Source organism: Alexandromys fortis, unplaced genomic scaffold (assembly GCF_014885135.2).
Source record: "Alexandromys fortis isolate MF-2015 unplaced genomic scaffold, M_Fortis_MF-2015_v1.1 scaffold_44, whole genome shotgun sequence".
Lineage (NCBI taxonomy): Eukaryota > Metazoa > Chordata > Mammalia > Rodentia > Cricetidae > Alexandromys > Alexandromys fortis.
The window spans coordinates 8576583-8591708 of NW_026067921.1; the positions used below are offsets into that span (position 1 = coordinate 8576583).

At 42.0% G+C, this 15126-nt stretch overlaps 1 protein-coding gene across 2 annotated transcripts in view; it reads left to right on the plus strand.

Moving 5' to 3' along the window:
* The window catches only part of Cep41 (centrosomal protein 41), a 44012-nt gene that overhangs the window by 12739 nt on the left and 16147 nt on the right, over positions 1-15126 (plus strand). For both annotated transcript variants that reach the window (XM_050141699.1, XM_050141698.1), the window contains 3 exons: positions 332-395; positions 10050-10097; positions 14226-14287. In XM_050141699.1, the coding sequence (XP_049997656.1) occupies positions 332-395; positions 10050-10097; positions 14226-14287 (174 nt within the window). The remainder of the gene's footprint in view (positions 1-331; positions 396-10049; positions 10098-14225; positions 14288-15126) is intronic.

Sequence of the window (15126 nt, forward strand, 5' to 3'; positions counted from 1 at the left end):
GGAGTGTCCAGAGGAGATGGCCCTGAAGCCGTCATAAAAAGAATGACATTAAAAGGGAACCAGCATAGTACTTCATTGGAAGATAACCTTCCTAAGGTATTTTTTCCTTAGCACACAGCACTCTGAGATTATTTTGATAAAATGTGGAAATGTTTTCATAGGAACAAGGTAAACTACCTCCACTGGAGGAAATGTACTGTGAGCCCTTTCTATAAAGGCTCTGACCCTCTGAACCTCATTTGTCACTAGAACCTGAAATTTCAGCGTGTGTTCCTCTTCCCACCACAATTCTCATGGTAACCCCTTCCTTGTGAATTGTCTTCTGTTGTAGTACCTGACCAGGCGGATACCACAGAACCCAAGGTATCAACATATCAAGTCAAGACTGGATACTGGTAAGTCACAATCAGAAGCAGAATTGTAAAAATCTAATAGCTATTGATAGACAGGAGAGAGCCCATCAAACTGGGGTCAACCATAGCTGGAAGTTTCTTATTGTCTTGCCTGATGTCTTTGAAAGCTGTTTTTTTTTTTTTTGTTACCAGTAAAATTTCACACTCACGTAATTTCAGTTATTGTTGCTTACCCCATTAAAATAATCTAAATCAAGAAAAGGAAATCATCGGAATTGAAGCCATTGTTGAATAAGTTACAGGCCTGACGCTGAGTAAATACCAGGAGGTCACAGTCCATTTTGGAGCACCTTAAGTGTACTCCATCAAACTGACAGCAATAGATTATACATGTGCGTGTTTGTTCAGTCCAGTGTTTGCACAGTGCTGACTGCATGTAAAAGTGTGGACTCCGCTAGATAGGAGGATGGCTGTGGGTTGTGGCTTTTGCAATTAGAGCACCGAGACTCAAGTGAAGGCTGACTGGCTTGAGAGAAACTAAAATGCCAGCCGAGAGTGATTAGAGCTGCCCCTAGGTGAAAGTAGTTGCAAGAGAACCTTGCTAATTTCCATACTGTCCGAATCTCTGCCGAGTTCTGCTGATGCTGATGCCCAGATCTCAGTGGCTCTGCAGTCTTGTGAGGTTTGAGTTGCTTGTTTCTGTTCTCTTCAGCCTTTCCCTCGCAGTTCAGAATTTCTCTGAGGTGTCTGAAGCCACCTGAGGAGAGTGAAGGGGAGGGTCCCCTCCGTCTAAATCTTCTTCCCTTGCTCCAGTCGCTCTTCCATTCTGCATTTCCTAACTAGCATAGATACAAATGTTTTCAGTACCAGATTTGCACGTACTATTTCTTTGAAGCATCTCCATGCTACACGGATATTTATTATTGCAAATATTTTGTGTGATAGGCAAATGAAAATATTATTACTGTTCCAAAGGAGAAAATCATGACCTGGAGATTTTGTAATTTACTCAGATTTCAGTGAAGGAGATAAAAGCTAGGGTCTTTGACAGGGTGAGGAAGTCAACACTGGAGAGTGGGTCCCAAGCCTGATGGTCTGGCTCTTAGACTTCTTGTCCTGTGTATCACCCCCACCCCCCACCCCCAGTGTTTCTTCTGCCACAGTATCCTCAACAACTCCAGCTTCCCCTCAATAGCAAGTCATCCATCTTTCTGGAAGACTCACAGTGCTATAGTGTTGTAAGGGGCTCGTCTCTTTTGTTAAAAACCACTGTAAATAAATGAATTTCAGTCAAAATCTTTTTACCTCTGTACGTTTTTGTGCTACGGATCCCTAAGTGTCTTGGAACAGGCCATATAGATCAGACGAGCCTTGAACTCACAGCGGTCTACCCATTACTAGAAATTAAAATTTTGTCTTTTAAAGGAATGGGAGTATAGCTCAGTGGTAGAGTACAGGTCTAGCATTTGCTAGGCCTTGGGTTCTATTTCTTGTGCCACAATAAACAAGCAAAATTTAAGAGCCCAGGTTTATTTCGGATATCTAGATTTATCTATACCTACATAAAGTTTTTCTCATGGAAATAAGTAGGAATTTGTACCACCCCTGTATATCTCTTCAGTTTAATCCATAACAAAAATTTGACTTAATAATGGCATCTGAAATTAATTTTAATTTTTAATGTAATACATAGCATCTGATTTTGTTGTGCATACTAAATGCCAGAATCCTTTTATATCCCACGAGTTTTAAATTGCTTTTTGTTAATTAAGCTTTTTATTTTGAACTAATTGTGGATGCAGATGCATTTGTAAGAAACAAGATGGAAATTCTGCATACTCTTTGCTAGTTTCTCCCCGCCTGCACTATTGCTATGGTGATAACAGCATCGACATGTGCAGCCAGGCTATGGGCTACTGCCGTCCTCACAAAGATTCCCATGTGGTGCTTTAGGAGCCCTGCCTCCTTTCCACTCCCATCCCTCTCTAATCTTCACAACTGCTAATTTTTCCAGTCTGTCATCCTGTCATTGTCTTTTCTGAGCGCTACATCTGTGGAGCTGTACCGCATGCAGCATTGCGGACTGTGCTCTGCTAGTCTTCTGTTTCTTCTCCTTGCTTTTATCCGTGTGGATCCCGGACGGGGGAGGGGAGAGTCAACACGGGGCCTTACACTTGCTAGACTGTGGCTCTACCACAGAGCCATGCTGTCCAGCCTGGGTGGGTATTTTTCACTGGGCAGAATTTTCTGGAGCTTCAAGTTTGTTGTGGGTAGCAGCAGTGTGTTCTTTGTGTTATTGCCTAGTATTCCCTGGTATGGCTGTACTTGGCTTAATCACTTGCTAGTTGAAGGAAATTAGCACTGTTTCCATTTGGGGGATAGTTACAAAACAAAAATAAAAAATAAAGTGTTGTAGGCATTAGTTTACAGATTATTTTTGTGTATGAGCAAGTCTTAGTGATTTTTTTTTTTTGCCTAGAGGCAATTGCTAGGTCATAGTTTATAGTTTGGTTTGAGTCGGTTTGTTTTGTCTCTTTTTGAGACAGAGTCTCATGTGGCCCAGACTAGCCACAGACTCCTTTTATAACCAAGACGGGCCTTGAACTCCTGATTTTCCTGCCTTTGCCTCCTGGTTGTAAGAAACTGTCAAACTATATTCCAAAGTGGCTGTACCATTTAACGTTCCCACCAGTAGGAGATGCATGACCATTTTCTCCACATCTTCACCTGTATGTGGCGGCGGCGCCATCTTTTACTTTTCCTGTACTGATAAGGTTTGTAGTGGTAGTATAGCATTACAGTTACACTCACCGGCTAGCGAATGAGGGCTCTTTGTTTCCATGTGATTCTTTTCTGTCTGTCTGCTTGGCTGAAATACCTATGCTGACCAGGTTACTTGCATTTTTGCCATTGAATTTCCAGTTTCTTCTGGATTCTAGATGCTCACCCTTTGCGAGAGGCATAGTTTATAAGTATCCTTTCTTCATCTGTAGCTTGTCTTTTCCTCCTCCTGGCAATCTTTGAAGAAAAAAACCTTTTTATCTTGACGAGGTTCGCTTTTATCTGTTTCCTTTTAGTAATCATATTTCCAATCATCCACTTTAAGAACTCCTGACCTGCCGGGCGGTGGTGGCGCACGCCTTTAATCCCAGCACTCGGGAGGCAGAGGCAGGCAGATCTCTGTGAGTTCGAGACCAGCCTGGTCTACAAGAGCTAGTTCCAGGACAGGCTCCAAAACCACAGAGAAACCCTGTCTCGAAAAACCAAAAAAAAAAAAAAAAAAAAGAACTCCTGACCTAAACTATATCCCAGAGATGCTTTCTGTCACAATTTTTTTTCCTTAAAGTTTTTAGGTTTTACATTTAAGTCCATGATACATTTTGAACTGCTTTCATGTAGGGAGGGCTGACTGAGATGAAGATTAGCTTTCTAATTTAGGGTCTCTGACTGCTCTGGCATCTTCATCAGTGTCAACAGTCAGGAGAATATTTATACGGGTTTATTTACAGGTCCGTGTTTTGTCCCCGTGATCTGTCTGTGTAGCCTTTTGCCAATACCACAGTCTTGATTAATGTGGCTGCATAGTAAACTGGATACCTAGAATTGATTAGCCTCATTATTCCCATTCTGTTTTTCTTTACAAAATTATATTAACTAGTCTAATTTCTTTGCTTTCCCATATAAATTTTAGAATAATTTTCTTTACATTTGTAAAAGGGCTGATTTTTATTTTGTTTTGTTTTGGGTTTTTTGAGACAGAGTTTCTCTGTGTAACAACTCTAGCTGTTCTGCAACATTTTGTAGACCAGGCTGTCCTCGAATACAGAGATCCACCTGCCTCTGCCTGCCAAGTGCTGGGATTAAAGGCATGCACCACCACACTGCAAAAAGGCTGGTTTTTAATAGCAACTATTTATCAATTTGTAGAGAACATCTTGACTATGGTGAGAACTACTGGTCTTTTTCTGTTTCTGTGATATGCCTATTCTGACCATTCATATACGTGGAGTTGTATGTGGCCTGTTGTGTCTATTCCCTTTGACATAGTGTAATCTATCAAGGTTTATCCATGCCACAGCAAATGTCAGTACTTTGTTCCTTCTTATTGCCAAGGAATGGTCTATTGTACAAGTATTCTGTTTGCTTCTCTGCTCAGCAGTTGATGAACATTTAGATTACTTATAGTCTTTGGGCATGGTATGTCTAAGAACATTACATATGCAAGTTTTTCTGTACATATGTTTCTAGTTCTCTTGGATATTGAGGACTTGAATTACTGGTTATACGATACTTTTTTTTTTCTTCTGAGAACATGCCAAACTTTTCTAACCAAACCACACCAGTTTACCTTGCCATCAGCAGTGCAAGAGGGCTGTGTCCCCTCCACATCTTCACCATTGCTTTGTCCACCATCATGGGCATGAAGTATCTTCTTGTGATTTTAATTTGTGTGTTTCTAATGACTAATGATGATGCTGAACGCCTTTTTTTTGTGCGCTTATTGGCACTTGTTTATTTTCTATGGAAAAATGTCTATTCGGATCATTTGTTCATTTTAAAACTGGTTATTTTTCCACATTTTAAGTTCTTTTGTTTATTCTGGATACTAGACTCTTAACAGAAATATGATTTTCAGATGTATGTTCCTATGCTGTGGTTTGTCTGGGGTTTTTGTGGGACTTAGCTGGAGGAATAAATTACATCTACCCATCTTTCCTAGAAGCAAAAGTCTCTCAAACTAGTTTTGTAATAGCTTTTGGAAGAACCAAGCGTGCCTTATTGCTTCAAACTCCCAAGTACTTTATAGTCAGTGTGGGAGAAAAATCCTCTTCTAGCATTTGGTTTGTGTGTGTGTTTCACATTTAGCCATCAATCAGCTTCAGGGAGAGATCTTTAATGTTTACATTTCCATGTATTTTTGTGACTTAGCTCCCTGGTGTTCAAACCCTGTGGGTTACAGGCTAAGATGTACAGCCTGTCAGCCTTTGGGGGCTATCAAGGTCTATGGGAGCCCTAAACGCATCATTTTGCCCAAAGGTTAGCATTGCCATAGGTGAAAACGTTGAGGAGTCCTGCTTAAAAAAAAAAAAAAAAAAAAAAAAAAAAAAAAACACTAGAGGAAACCTTAGAGCCCAAGCTGCAGGGAGAAGGGCTCACTGAGCACAGCGAGAAGGGCTCACTGAGCACAGATGTGTGCTTAAGCTCTGTAGCCACAGCTGTGGAAATGGGCAGACTGAGTGGGCAGCTCCCATGTCCAGCATAACTAGGTGAGCCTTTATTCTTATCTTCTGGAGTCTGACCTCTTCCTCCTGAAGGAGGCTGTTGGGTCTCTGCTCCTGACTCCAGTTCTCGAGGAGACCTGCGCCCTGCAGTACAGCTGTGGCTGACAGCAGGGCTATGCTGAACTTTCAGTATTTCCTTTGTTTCAGAGGTACCTAGGTATATCTCTTCAGCCCCTTCCATTGCCAGAATATGCCTGGAGTGGGCTGGCTTTGAGTTACTTTGCTCAGTCCCAGCAGCAGGACCCTGTGTGTTGCAAGCACCCTCTCTGGGTTTCTGTTTCAGCTCTGCTTCCTTAGGGCCACTCTAAACCGCCCGGCTCTCCCTGGGCTAGTCTCATCTCTCATGGTCGCTGCATTGTTGTCTCCCTTCTATTTTCAGTCTAACTCTCGTTTCTTTAGCTTCCCTCCTCCACTTGGTCTTTTCTAGCATGATTTCTTTATTTTTGTGAATGTCACCTTCCTTTTGTTGCATCTGCACAACTCATCACTTCCTTTTCTCTCTCTTAGTCACTCTTTTCGCTGATGATTCACTAATAGTTTTGATCTTAAGCACTCAAGCTCATTACAGGCTACGTGCGCTTCATTTTCATTTGGTATTTGATTTGTCTCTTACGTCAAAGGAAGGAATGTATGTGAAAGGCTTTTACAAACCAGAAAGCTGTAGACCCACGTATAACTGATCTGGGTTAACAAAGGACCACTGTGCCTCTTTTCACGCTTCCTGCTCCTTCTGAGCCAAAAGAACTTCTCCATAGAGGAGGAAAATATTGAAGAAAAAAATAAAGCCGTGGAGCTGTCTCTTAGCAACTGAATTCCTGCCTTATAAATCTTGCCCTCTCTAGATTACTGCTGCTCAGAATCATTTGCTTTTGTTACATTCTCAGTACAAATAACGTTATTAAATTATAGGAACACAATGGGGGAAAAAATCAAAGCAGTGAGTCACTCCGTGAATCGATTGTACTCTGTCTTTGCACAGGGCTACTGATAGAATTGGGTTGTTTCTTTCTCTTGATTCAAATTGTAGAACTCTTGTTAGATATCTTTCATTGCAACTTCAGTGGTAAACAAGGTAGAAACTAAATATCACCTTAGGCATCTTTTAGGCTGCCTGAGTCGATGGCTCCTATGTGTACTCTGTTGCGTAATTGTGTATCATTAAAGTTGCACGTCATCTAAAGGAAATCAGGAGATCGGATATATATGAAAGGCAAGGCAAATCAGCATGTGATGATTTACATTACAAAATAACTTTCTCTAAGGACTTTTCAAATGGTAGAGTTTTATAGTATGTTTATCCAACTAATGTCTTTTTAGTGTCTCCTACACTAGAACAGAGGAATAAAGATTTTATGTGTGGATGTGCACAGATAAATAGCCCTGGGCTTTCTGTAGAAGACGGTAGATAAGGCAGTCTAGTCAGTGATATATGCTTTGTTAGAGGCAGGCTGCTTGCTACAGGAGTGAGGGGAGGGAAAGGCCACACTTCCTGCGAGGAAGCCAGTGCAGGGACTAGAAAATGAAGGCTGGCAGAGCACAAGGTTAGCCATGAAGACCGCGCTGAAAGTCAGCAAGCTGCTGGCATCTTCCTCCTAGAGCTGGGAACTCAAATCCAGTATTGGGCAGTGGACAGCCGCTCAGCTTTTATTTTGCTTCATTTGGTTTTTTAATTAGTCTGATTTAGGAAAATTTGGCAATAATACTGGATTTCAAAAAGTCTTAAAAGATTAGCTCTCTGATAGCTTTTCAGGCTCCTTTGGTATAAAAAGACATGCTTATATATAAATGGCCAATGAAGTTTGTCCATTTCCAGTCATTTTGTTGCAATTAGATGTATTAAGACAAAGTCCCTATTTGACACACCGCTATAAAATGCATGATAAAATGCCACTTTTCATACTTATTCAAACCTTTTACAAGGGGCCGGGGGAGTCCTTCCTACTGTCTCTGTCTGCAGCTGAAGCAGAGTAGACACCCTCTGCTCTTTCTCCTCCATACCAGGGAAGAGTGAATGTCTATAAAGAAAACAGCCTTTTGTTACTTGTCCTCTTAGATTTGGTTACAATTTTGCCAAGTATTTGTAGAAACAAACGCAAGAGGTTTTTGGTTTTCTGCCTTCAGTATGAAAAGCAAAGGTGGCGAAGTCCTTGCTCTGCCTGAGGCCTGCTGCTGTAAGATGAGGTGCTGTGCAAACCCGCAGGAAGTGTGGGTAGTGCAGAGATTAATTTTCAGGGCGGGCTATCGCTTAGTGGTAGAGCACTTACTTAGTACATCTGTGGCCGTAGATTCAATCCCCAGCACTGCAGAAATTAAAAAAAATACATATATTCATATATAAATTTTAGATACTTTGTTAATATAAACAGTATTAGTTGTGACTACAATATTTTAATAAGAGATTAAATCAGTGGAGCTGGCTGTTGTTTTCCATTCCTCAGGAAATTTGTAGCATCAAAATGATCCTGTGCTCAAAGAAGGAACACAAGTTACATGCATTTCAAACCACAGGAGGACTTGATTGTCACTTAAGGTAGACTCCTTGCCTAGCATGCAGGAAGCCTGGGGCTCAATCTCCACTACCAGTCACAATAAAACAGCAGTGGAAAAGCCAGGTGGTTCTGTGAACCGTACTAGAAACTGGGAGGGTGGGAATGCTAATCCTCGAATAATTGGTGAGTTGCTGCATTGCTGGGCAAATTGATGAGGGTTCTTTTTTTTCCTCCCAGTCTTCTGACTAAGTCGCCTGAAGCTCCCCCTAAACCTAAAGAAACCTAAAGAAACTGCTGCTCCAGCCACACACAGTGTAGGAGACACAGGAAGGGACCTGTCACTGGGGCTCTTGTGTCGAGTGTTTTAAGGATAAGTCTATAAGATGCTGAACAGCAAACTAATTGGTGTTTTCTTCAAAACCTCGGTGTGTTGACTGGCAAGTCCACACTTGGGCTCAGAGCTGCAGTAGGGAAGAGGGTGGGGATCAGAAGAATTGATGGTCTCTGCTGTGGTCTCTGCTGTGGAATTCCTGGGTCAGTTTGCAGGTCAGAGGCTTGTTTTAGATATTTAAGGAGTATTGGCTCTTTCTTTCTCTCCCTCTGTATATCCTCCCCACAAAAGGAGGAAGAAAGCTTTGACCCAAGAAAGAAAAACCCAAAGCTCTTAAAACACATTGTATTTGGCTCTTGTCTGCTTCTTGGGGACTTGGGAGGGTCTTCTGAAACATAGGCAGGGCCCCTTGAGCTGGCTTCAAGCCTCCTTAACAGCCCCGATTTCTCTCTGAGATTCTGGAAGGATACCATCTGAGTTTAGGGGTGCACTGCACCCTTCCTATCCTGATAGTGTATGTCCTAAGATAAAAACAGACAAAAGTAACAATAATAACTAAAAATAAACCTAAAATAGTGAGTGTTTATTCTATACTGAATTCATGGTAAATTTTTAATAACAAATTAAGTATGGTGTTATTTTGAAAATACATTTGGGGGTTTAAAATGGGACTTTTTTTTTCTCTCAGTCTCTGACCCAAACATGAAAAAGTTCAGAATTACTGTCATTCATTAAAAGCATTACTTTGATCTGAAGTCAGGCTGAATCTCAAGGTCTAAAGAGGAGCAAAACTGTAGAAATGAGAAATTATTTTTAATGTTTTTCTTTTACCATGTTTAGGTGTAAGATAGAACTTGCCATGTTGAATCAAATCAAATTGCAGCACACTCAGTTTAAAAAAATAATAATAGCCCTGGCTTGAAAGCTAGAATTTAATTCATTTGGAAACCAAATGATCATGGACTGGTTTTGAAGCATGAAAATGCTCCAAACCACCTTGGCTAGGGCTGAGTACTGTAGAACCAGACCATAAAACACGAGGGCCAGGCAGGCGTGCTCCGTGGCGCACACCAGCACACCAAGGCCGTGGTGGATACTGGTGCCCAGATTGTGTGGTCTGGTTCAGGCTGCAGCATCAGCATGAATAGTGGAATACACGGTGCAGGGAGGGGAAGCCACAGAGACAAAGTGGAGTGGAAAGAGTTGCTTGGGCAGCCACAGAGGCAGATTTTAGACACTCGATGATTGCTTCTTTCTTCGTTTTCCCCTGTATGTCTAACCACAAAAGGCTTTGGGGGATATGAGGAGGAAGAAACCTCTGACTCTAAAGAGTAATACAAGGGAATGAAGGCTGTAAACGCTCATCTGTGTTGCCTGAGACTGGGCACTGGTTGGGGCAGTACACCTGGACCAGAGCATTTCCCTGGTTCGTTTCTTTAGCTGATGCCACATAATCTACAAGGCTGTTTACCACGCGTGGCTCATTTGCCTGTTGTCCCATGTTCTCTGGTGACAGGACAGAGGAACTGGGGGGTGCTCACTCTCAGCCTGATTTCATAGTAAAGCATATCTAAGATGTGTCTTCTCTTTCTAGGTAACAGTATGACCAAATACATTGAGAAGCTAGAAGAGATTAAAAAAAGTGAGTACCACTCTTGATGGTTTGGGAGAAATGATGGAACTCTGTAGTCATCTGTCAGCTGGCTGCCACACTCTACAGCTGCCATGCATGGAGGGCTGTGGGGGTCAGGTGAGCCTGCTGGTGCTTGGAGACACCAGGTACCCCCATGTCTGTTCAAAGTCCATCCTGTAGGAAATTTTCATGTTAGAACCCAGGCTTCTGGTTCCGTCATACTGCAGTGGTTCTGGTCTTTTATTCTAGTGCTCGGTCCTCTTATTTGGTCCATACCTGAGATAGGGTAATAATAGCTCTGTTTATAATGGTCTTATAAGTATTCATTGGCAAATGTTCGTGAAGGACTAGGAGGTCTGGGGAAGCCGACTTGTTCTCAGTGCTCCACATTAGCCATTCATTGCAGTCTGTTTTCTTTTAATGAAAAACCATATTTCATGCAGATCCCTTTAGAAGCTAATCTTCTGCAGAGCTATCTGGCTGGTAACTGAATGCATTGCCCTCACAGAGAATCGTTGTTTTTTTTTTTTTTTTTTTTTTTTTTTTTAATCTGTATCCAAAACCAGTCTATAGGAAATGTACATGCTGAGGCCAGAATTAAAGAAGATGTTTTCTAGAGAAGTAGGGGCCAGGGTATTTGGCTGATAGGAAGAGACTCTCTTACCCAGCTCAGGATTTGACTCTGCGAACATGCATCTTCTTAGGAGAGAAATTACAATTCTGAAATACATCAGAACTTTTTTTTTTTTTTGACACAACAGACCTTTTTAAGTTAAAAAGATGGTGTCCCATTTGAATTGTGCCGTATAGGGAAACCCACAGTAGATGCGGCCTTGGGGCAGCTTTCTACCCTCTTTATTTGCTGCAGCCGACTAGAAGACCCAGGTCTATAGACATCCTAGATTATATATTCAATATTAAATAATAAATACAATGTCACCAGATCATTCTTTTTCATTTTGCATGATGTCAGTTATCTATCTTAATATATGCATGCTAAATTTCTGAACTATGACCGAAATCTTGTTCACTCACCCATACTGCGGTCGTTCTCAGCACACGGCCTGCTTCAGTTTGGGTCTGTGGCCTCTTTCTGCTCCCTTCCATTTGAAGCGAGGTGTCAGCTCACATGTCCATACCAGGATCTAGTCTGTTCAGATCATCTAAACCTTGCTTTAAACATTTATTAAGAGTACAATGTGGCTTCCAGAGCCTCTAAACTTTAATAGAGACTATCTCCCGCATAGAACCGTTCTTGGAACTGAATCCTTGAACATATTCCTTCCTTCCTTCCTTCCTTAGAAGTCGTGGGCTTCCTCTCACCTCCATCTGATGCTTTGTGCTCATCCCCAAAGAAACACTTTAGACTCTGGTTTGGCGCCTGCATTTCAGAAGCTGCCCCACCCCACTTTCTGTTGCAAGTGTTCTCTCGGTCTGCGTGGAGGAGAACGCTGCTTTGTCTCTTGTCATCCTAGACCCAGCTCTCTGCCGGCCTCACCTCAGATGCCACGTCTGTCTGTGAAGTCACAAACCTTGTTCTGTTACTTTCTTTTATTTGTCTTCCTCTGTGAGTTCAACCTCCTTTTCTTTGCTAATAGCACATTTTAACAGAGCCCTGGAAATGCAGAAGTCCTTTGTAACCTGAACATTGTTTGCACTGTACCTGGGGAAAGCGATGCTCTCTGCTATTGACCATTGACAAAGCCTGTTCTTCGGAACCTGGTGGTTAGATGACACTAGTTGGACCTAGTGTGAGACATCCTAGATAGTTAGGTCTCTGTCCTTCCAGTAACTCAAGAGAGGCCAACTCAGCCCCTGGACTCACTGGAGAAGCCAAGCTTGATAGTGTGTCTGAGCTGGGATAGTCTGTCTCCTGCAGAGTCTGAGAGGAGCCCAAGTAGTAGAAGCTCCATTCTTAAAGCTGTGTTCGCTCTTGCGAGGACAGACGGACAGAGTTGTCCAAGTCGTCTTTTTTTATACAACTTAAAACTCCACATAAGACTTTGGCTTGATCTTTTATCTCTGAGCAATAATGTCAGAAAGTCCTACGGATGGCTCCCCTCCTAAACCAGAACCAGGTAGGTCGTGCCCAGACTGCAATATGTGGTGGGTTCCGAGGGCTTGTCCAAAAGATATTCTACATGCTACAGCAAAGCTTGCTATTTGTGTGGTACCATCTCTGTTTAGCCACAGGGGATTTTAGTGTGCACATGTTTAACTTACAGGTATTTCAAGCTATGTAACAATACCAAAGAAATACCAATGGGTAGATGTCAAAATACAAGCTCTTTGAAAGCTATTGGCTTTTTTATTGTCTAATTTATCGCTATTTTAGTTGACAAAAAATTTCTTTAGGTGGGCAGGCTGGTGTTGAGGGCACTACTATAGCAGCTCCCTTGTTCTTGGGAGGACTCTACTAAGCCTGCCGGGTGTGCAGCCAGGCACATTTATTAACTTACTTTATTCAGGAGAAGCTACTCTAAGAACTTTCTAGAAATAATAGTTTACTTGCCAAATTGCTCTCTTCAAGACATTTTAAAACAGAGTTTTAATTCCCTGCAAGAAAGAGCTGTAATATATTTAACAGATGGTTAGTTTTGAAGGTATTATTATTTCCTGACTCTAATTATTAAAATATTTGGTAAATCAAGCTTAGATTAACCTCCAAAGTAACCATCCAGTTTGTGCTGAGTTTTTTGGGGAATTCATGGAACTGATTAGTAACACAAGTAAATAATCTCAGACACCTTAATCCTTTCCTTTGTTGCTAGGATCGCGATGTATGAGACATTCTGTGAAGGCCGTGGCAATTATCCAGCTAACCTTTAGTAATTCTTAAATAATGAGGCAGTCTTTAAGGAGCCCTGGGCACCAGTGTAAAAACCATGAACAGGAAGGAAGGATAAAGGCGGGCAGAGTTCAACAATGCAAGCTTTAAAATTAGCATCATTGTTAGAAAATTTTCAGGAAGTGAGCTAGCTTCTGGGGAGAATCTTCAGAGCAGATATTGGAAAGTGAGATTGTCTGGTTTTTAATGTTTGTCCGATGTGTTCTGAAGATATCTTTTTCTTTGTGTGAAGACAAGATCTTGCTATTCTTTCAGGCTGGTCTTGAACTTGGGAACTCCTGTCTCTGCCTCCCAGTTGCTGGGATTACAGAATATTCTAGCATGCCTGACTCATACAAAGAGCTATTGATGGTCAGTGGTGGTGCACATCTTCAGTACCAGCACTCACAAGGCAAAAGCAGGCAGATCTCTGAGTTCGAGGCCAGCCTGGTCTACAGAATGAGATCCAGGACAGCCAGGGCTACACAGAGAAACCCTGTCTCAAAAATCAAAAACCAAAACAACAACAGCAAACCAAAACCAGCAAAGAGCCATTGCTATAACTGTAGAAGCACCCCCCCCCCACACACACATTTGAGTTATATTTCAAAACTATAAAGATGATGCTGAGTGAATACAGATTATTTAGTCTGGTTCTTATTTGATTTTATTTTCATTTTGGTAAAAACATAATTTACCACCAAGCCGTTTTTAAGTGCGCAGTTTCTGCAGTTGTGCGGGGTGTCCTGTTGTGCAGCAGCTTCCAGAGCCGTCCTCGTGGAAAGCTGGCTGACCTGCGGCCCAGTCACCACCACCACCACCACCACCACCACCACCACCACCACACACACACACACACACACACACACACACACACACACACACACACGACGTCTCCTGTCTCTGGCACAGTTTACAACCACAGGGAAAACAATCCCTGTCATTGAAGTCAGAGTCAGAAGAACAGGGTAGAGACGCCTCACCAGCTGTGTGGCCCAAGGCAACTCCGAGTCTCTATCATCCTCTGTTAAATGTAGACAGTTATCCCTTCCTTTGTTCTAAAAAGGACTTGAGGCAGCTCCCACGAATGCACGCCACACGTGTGGCCGTAGTGGAGACAACTTAGTAGAAGGAGAGCTCTCCAGGTGGCCAAGCACAGGGGTGCGCTGAAAACCCCACCTTGCCTCCTTGAGCACCCTTCGAAGATCAGATCTTGTATGAAAGCACACCATAGAACTTGATAACTAGAATGAATAGCCCAGAGCCCACAGTGAACCCTCACAAGTGCGTGTCGTATTCTGCTTTTTCAGATTACAGATACAAAAAAGACGAACTCTTCAAGAGACTGAAAGTTACCACCTTTGCCCAGCTGGTAAGTTTGCTGATCTTTTATTGGACTAAAGGCGAGTCTGTACTGCTCTACGTGAGTCTGTACTGCTCTGCGTGAGCATTCTGGGCATCTCGGGGTCTTCTTGCAAGGAGAAGCTTCTGGCCATTCCTATTTCACCATAAGGGGATGAATTGGTGTCTATGGGGGTGATGTTCACAAAAGGATGGCATGAAAGGTTTCTCTTTAATAAGGGTTCCATGAAATAAATACATCTGCATTCTATTTTTAATGTTCAGAGTTGTGATTTAGATTTTTATTATACTTTGTACACTTAACATTTAGAATCTAACATTTTCAATTCTTGATTGTTTGAATTTTTTTAAACAATTGACTCCTTTTTGTGTCTCTGAACTTTCTGAACTGCTCTGCTGTGAGCTATTTCTTTACTTCAAGCAAGGCATTTTCTCCCTTCACTAAAAAATAATGGACAAGGTGTTTCTGTGACCCCCAAACAAGAGGTTCGTTGACGCAAGTTAGATTTCGGGCTCTATGGACAATGCTTTAAAAATCATCACTGTGTTAAGACAGACAATCTGTAATCACCATATTCATAATTCCCTTTATTTCCCAATCGTGTGGAGATCTGTCCACACCATCCTGTGTTATTATAAGTCAGTACCATGTTTTCAAGTAACACTATGCTGTCCTGACTCCGTCTCTATGCATGTAAACTCTTATCATGTCTCCCATCTGAACTGATCCTTGGGGTTTCTGTATTGATACTATGACACGTCTTTACTTGTTTGTTTCTTGTGCGTTTGTGTGTAAAGTTTTGAGTGAGTTTCTGGGTTTTTTTTTTCTGGAATAATCATTCATGGTGT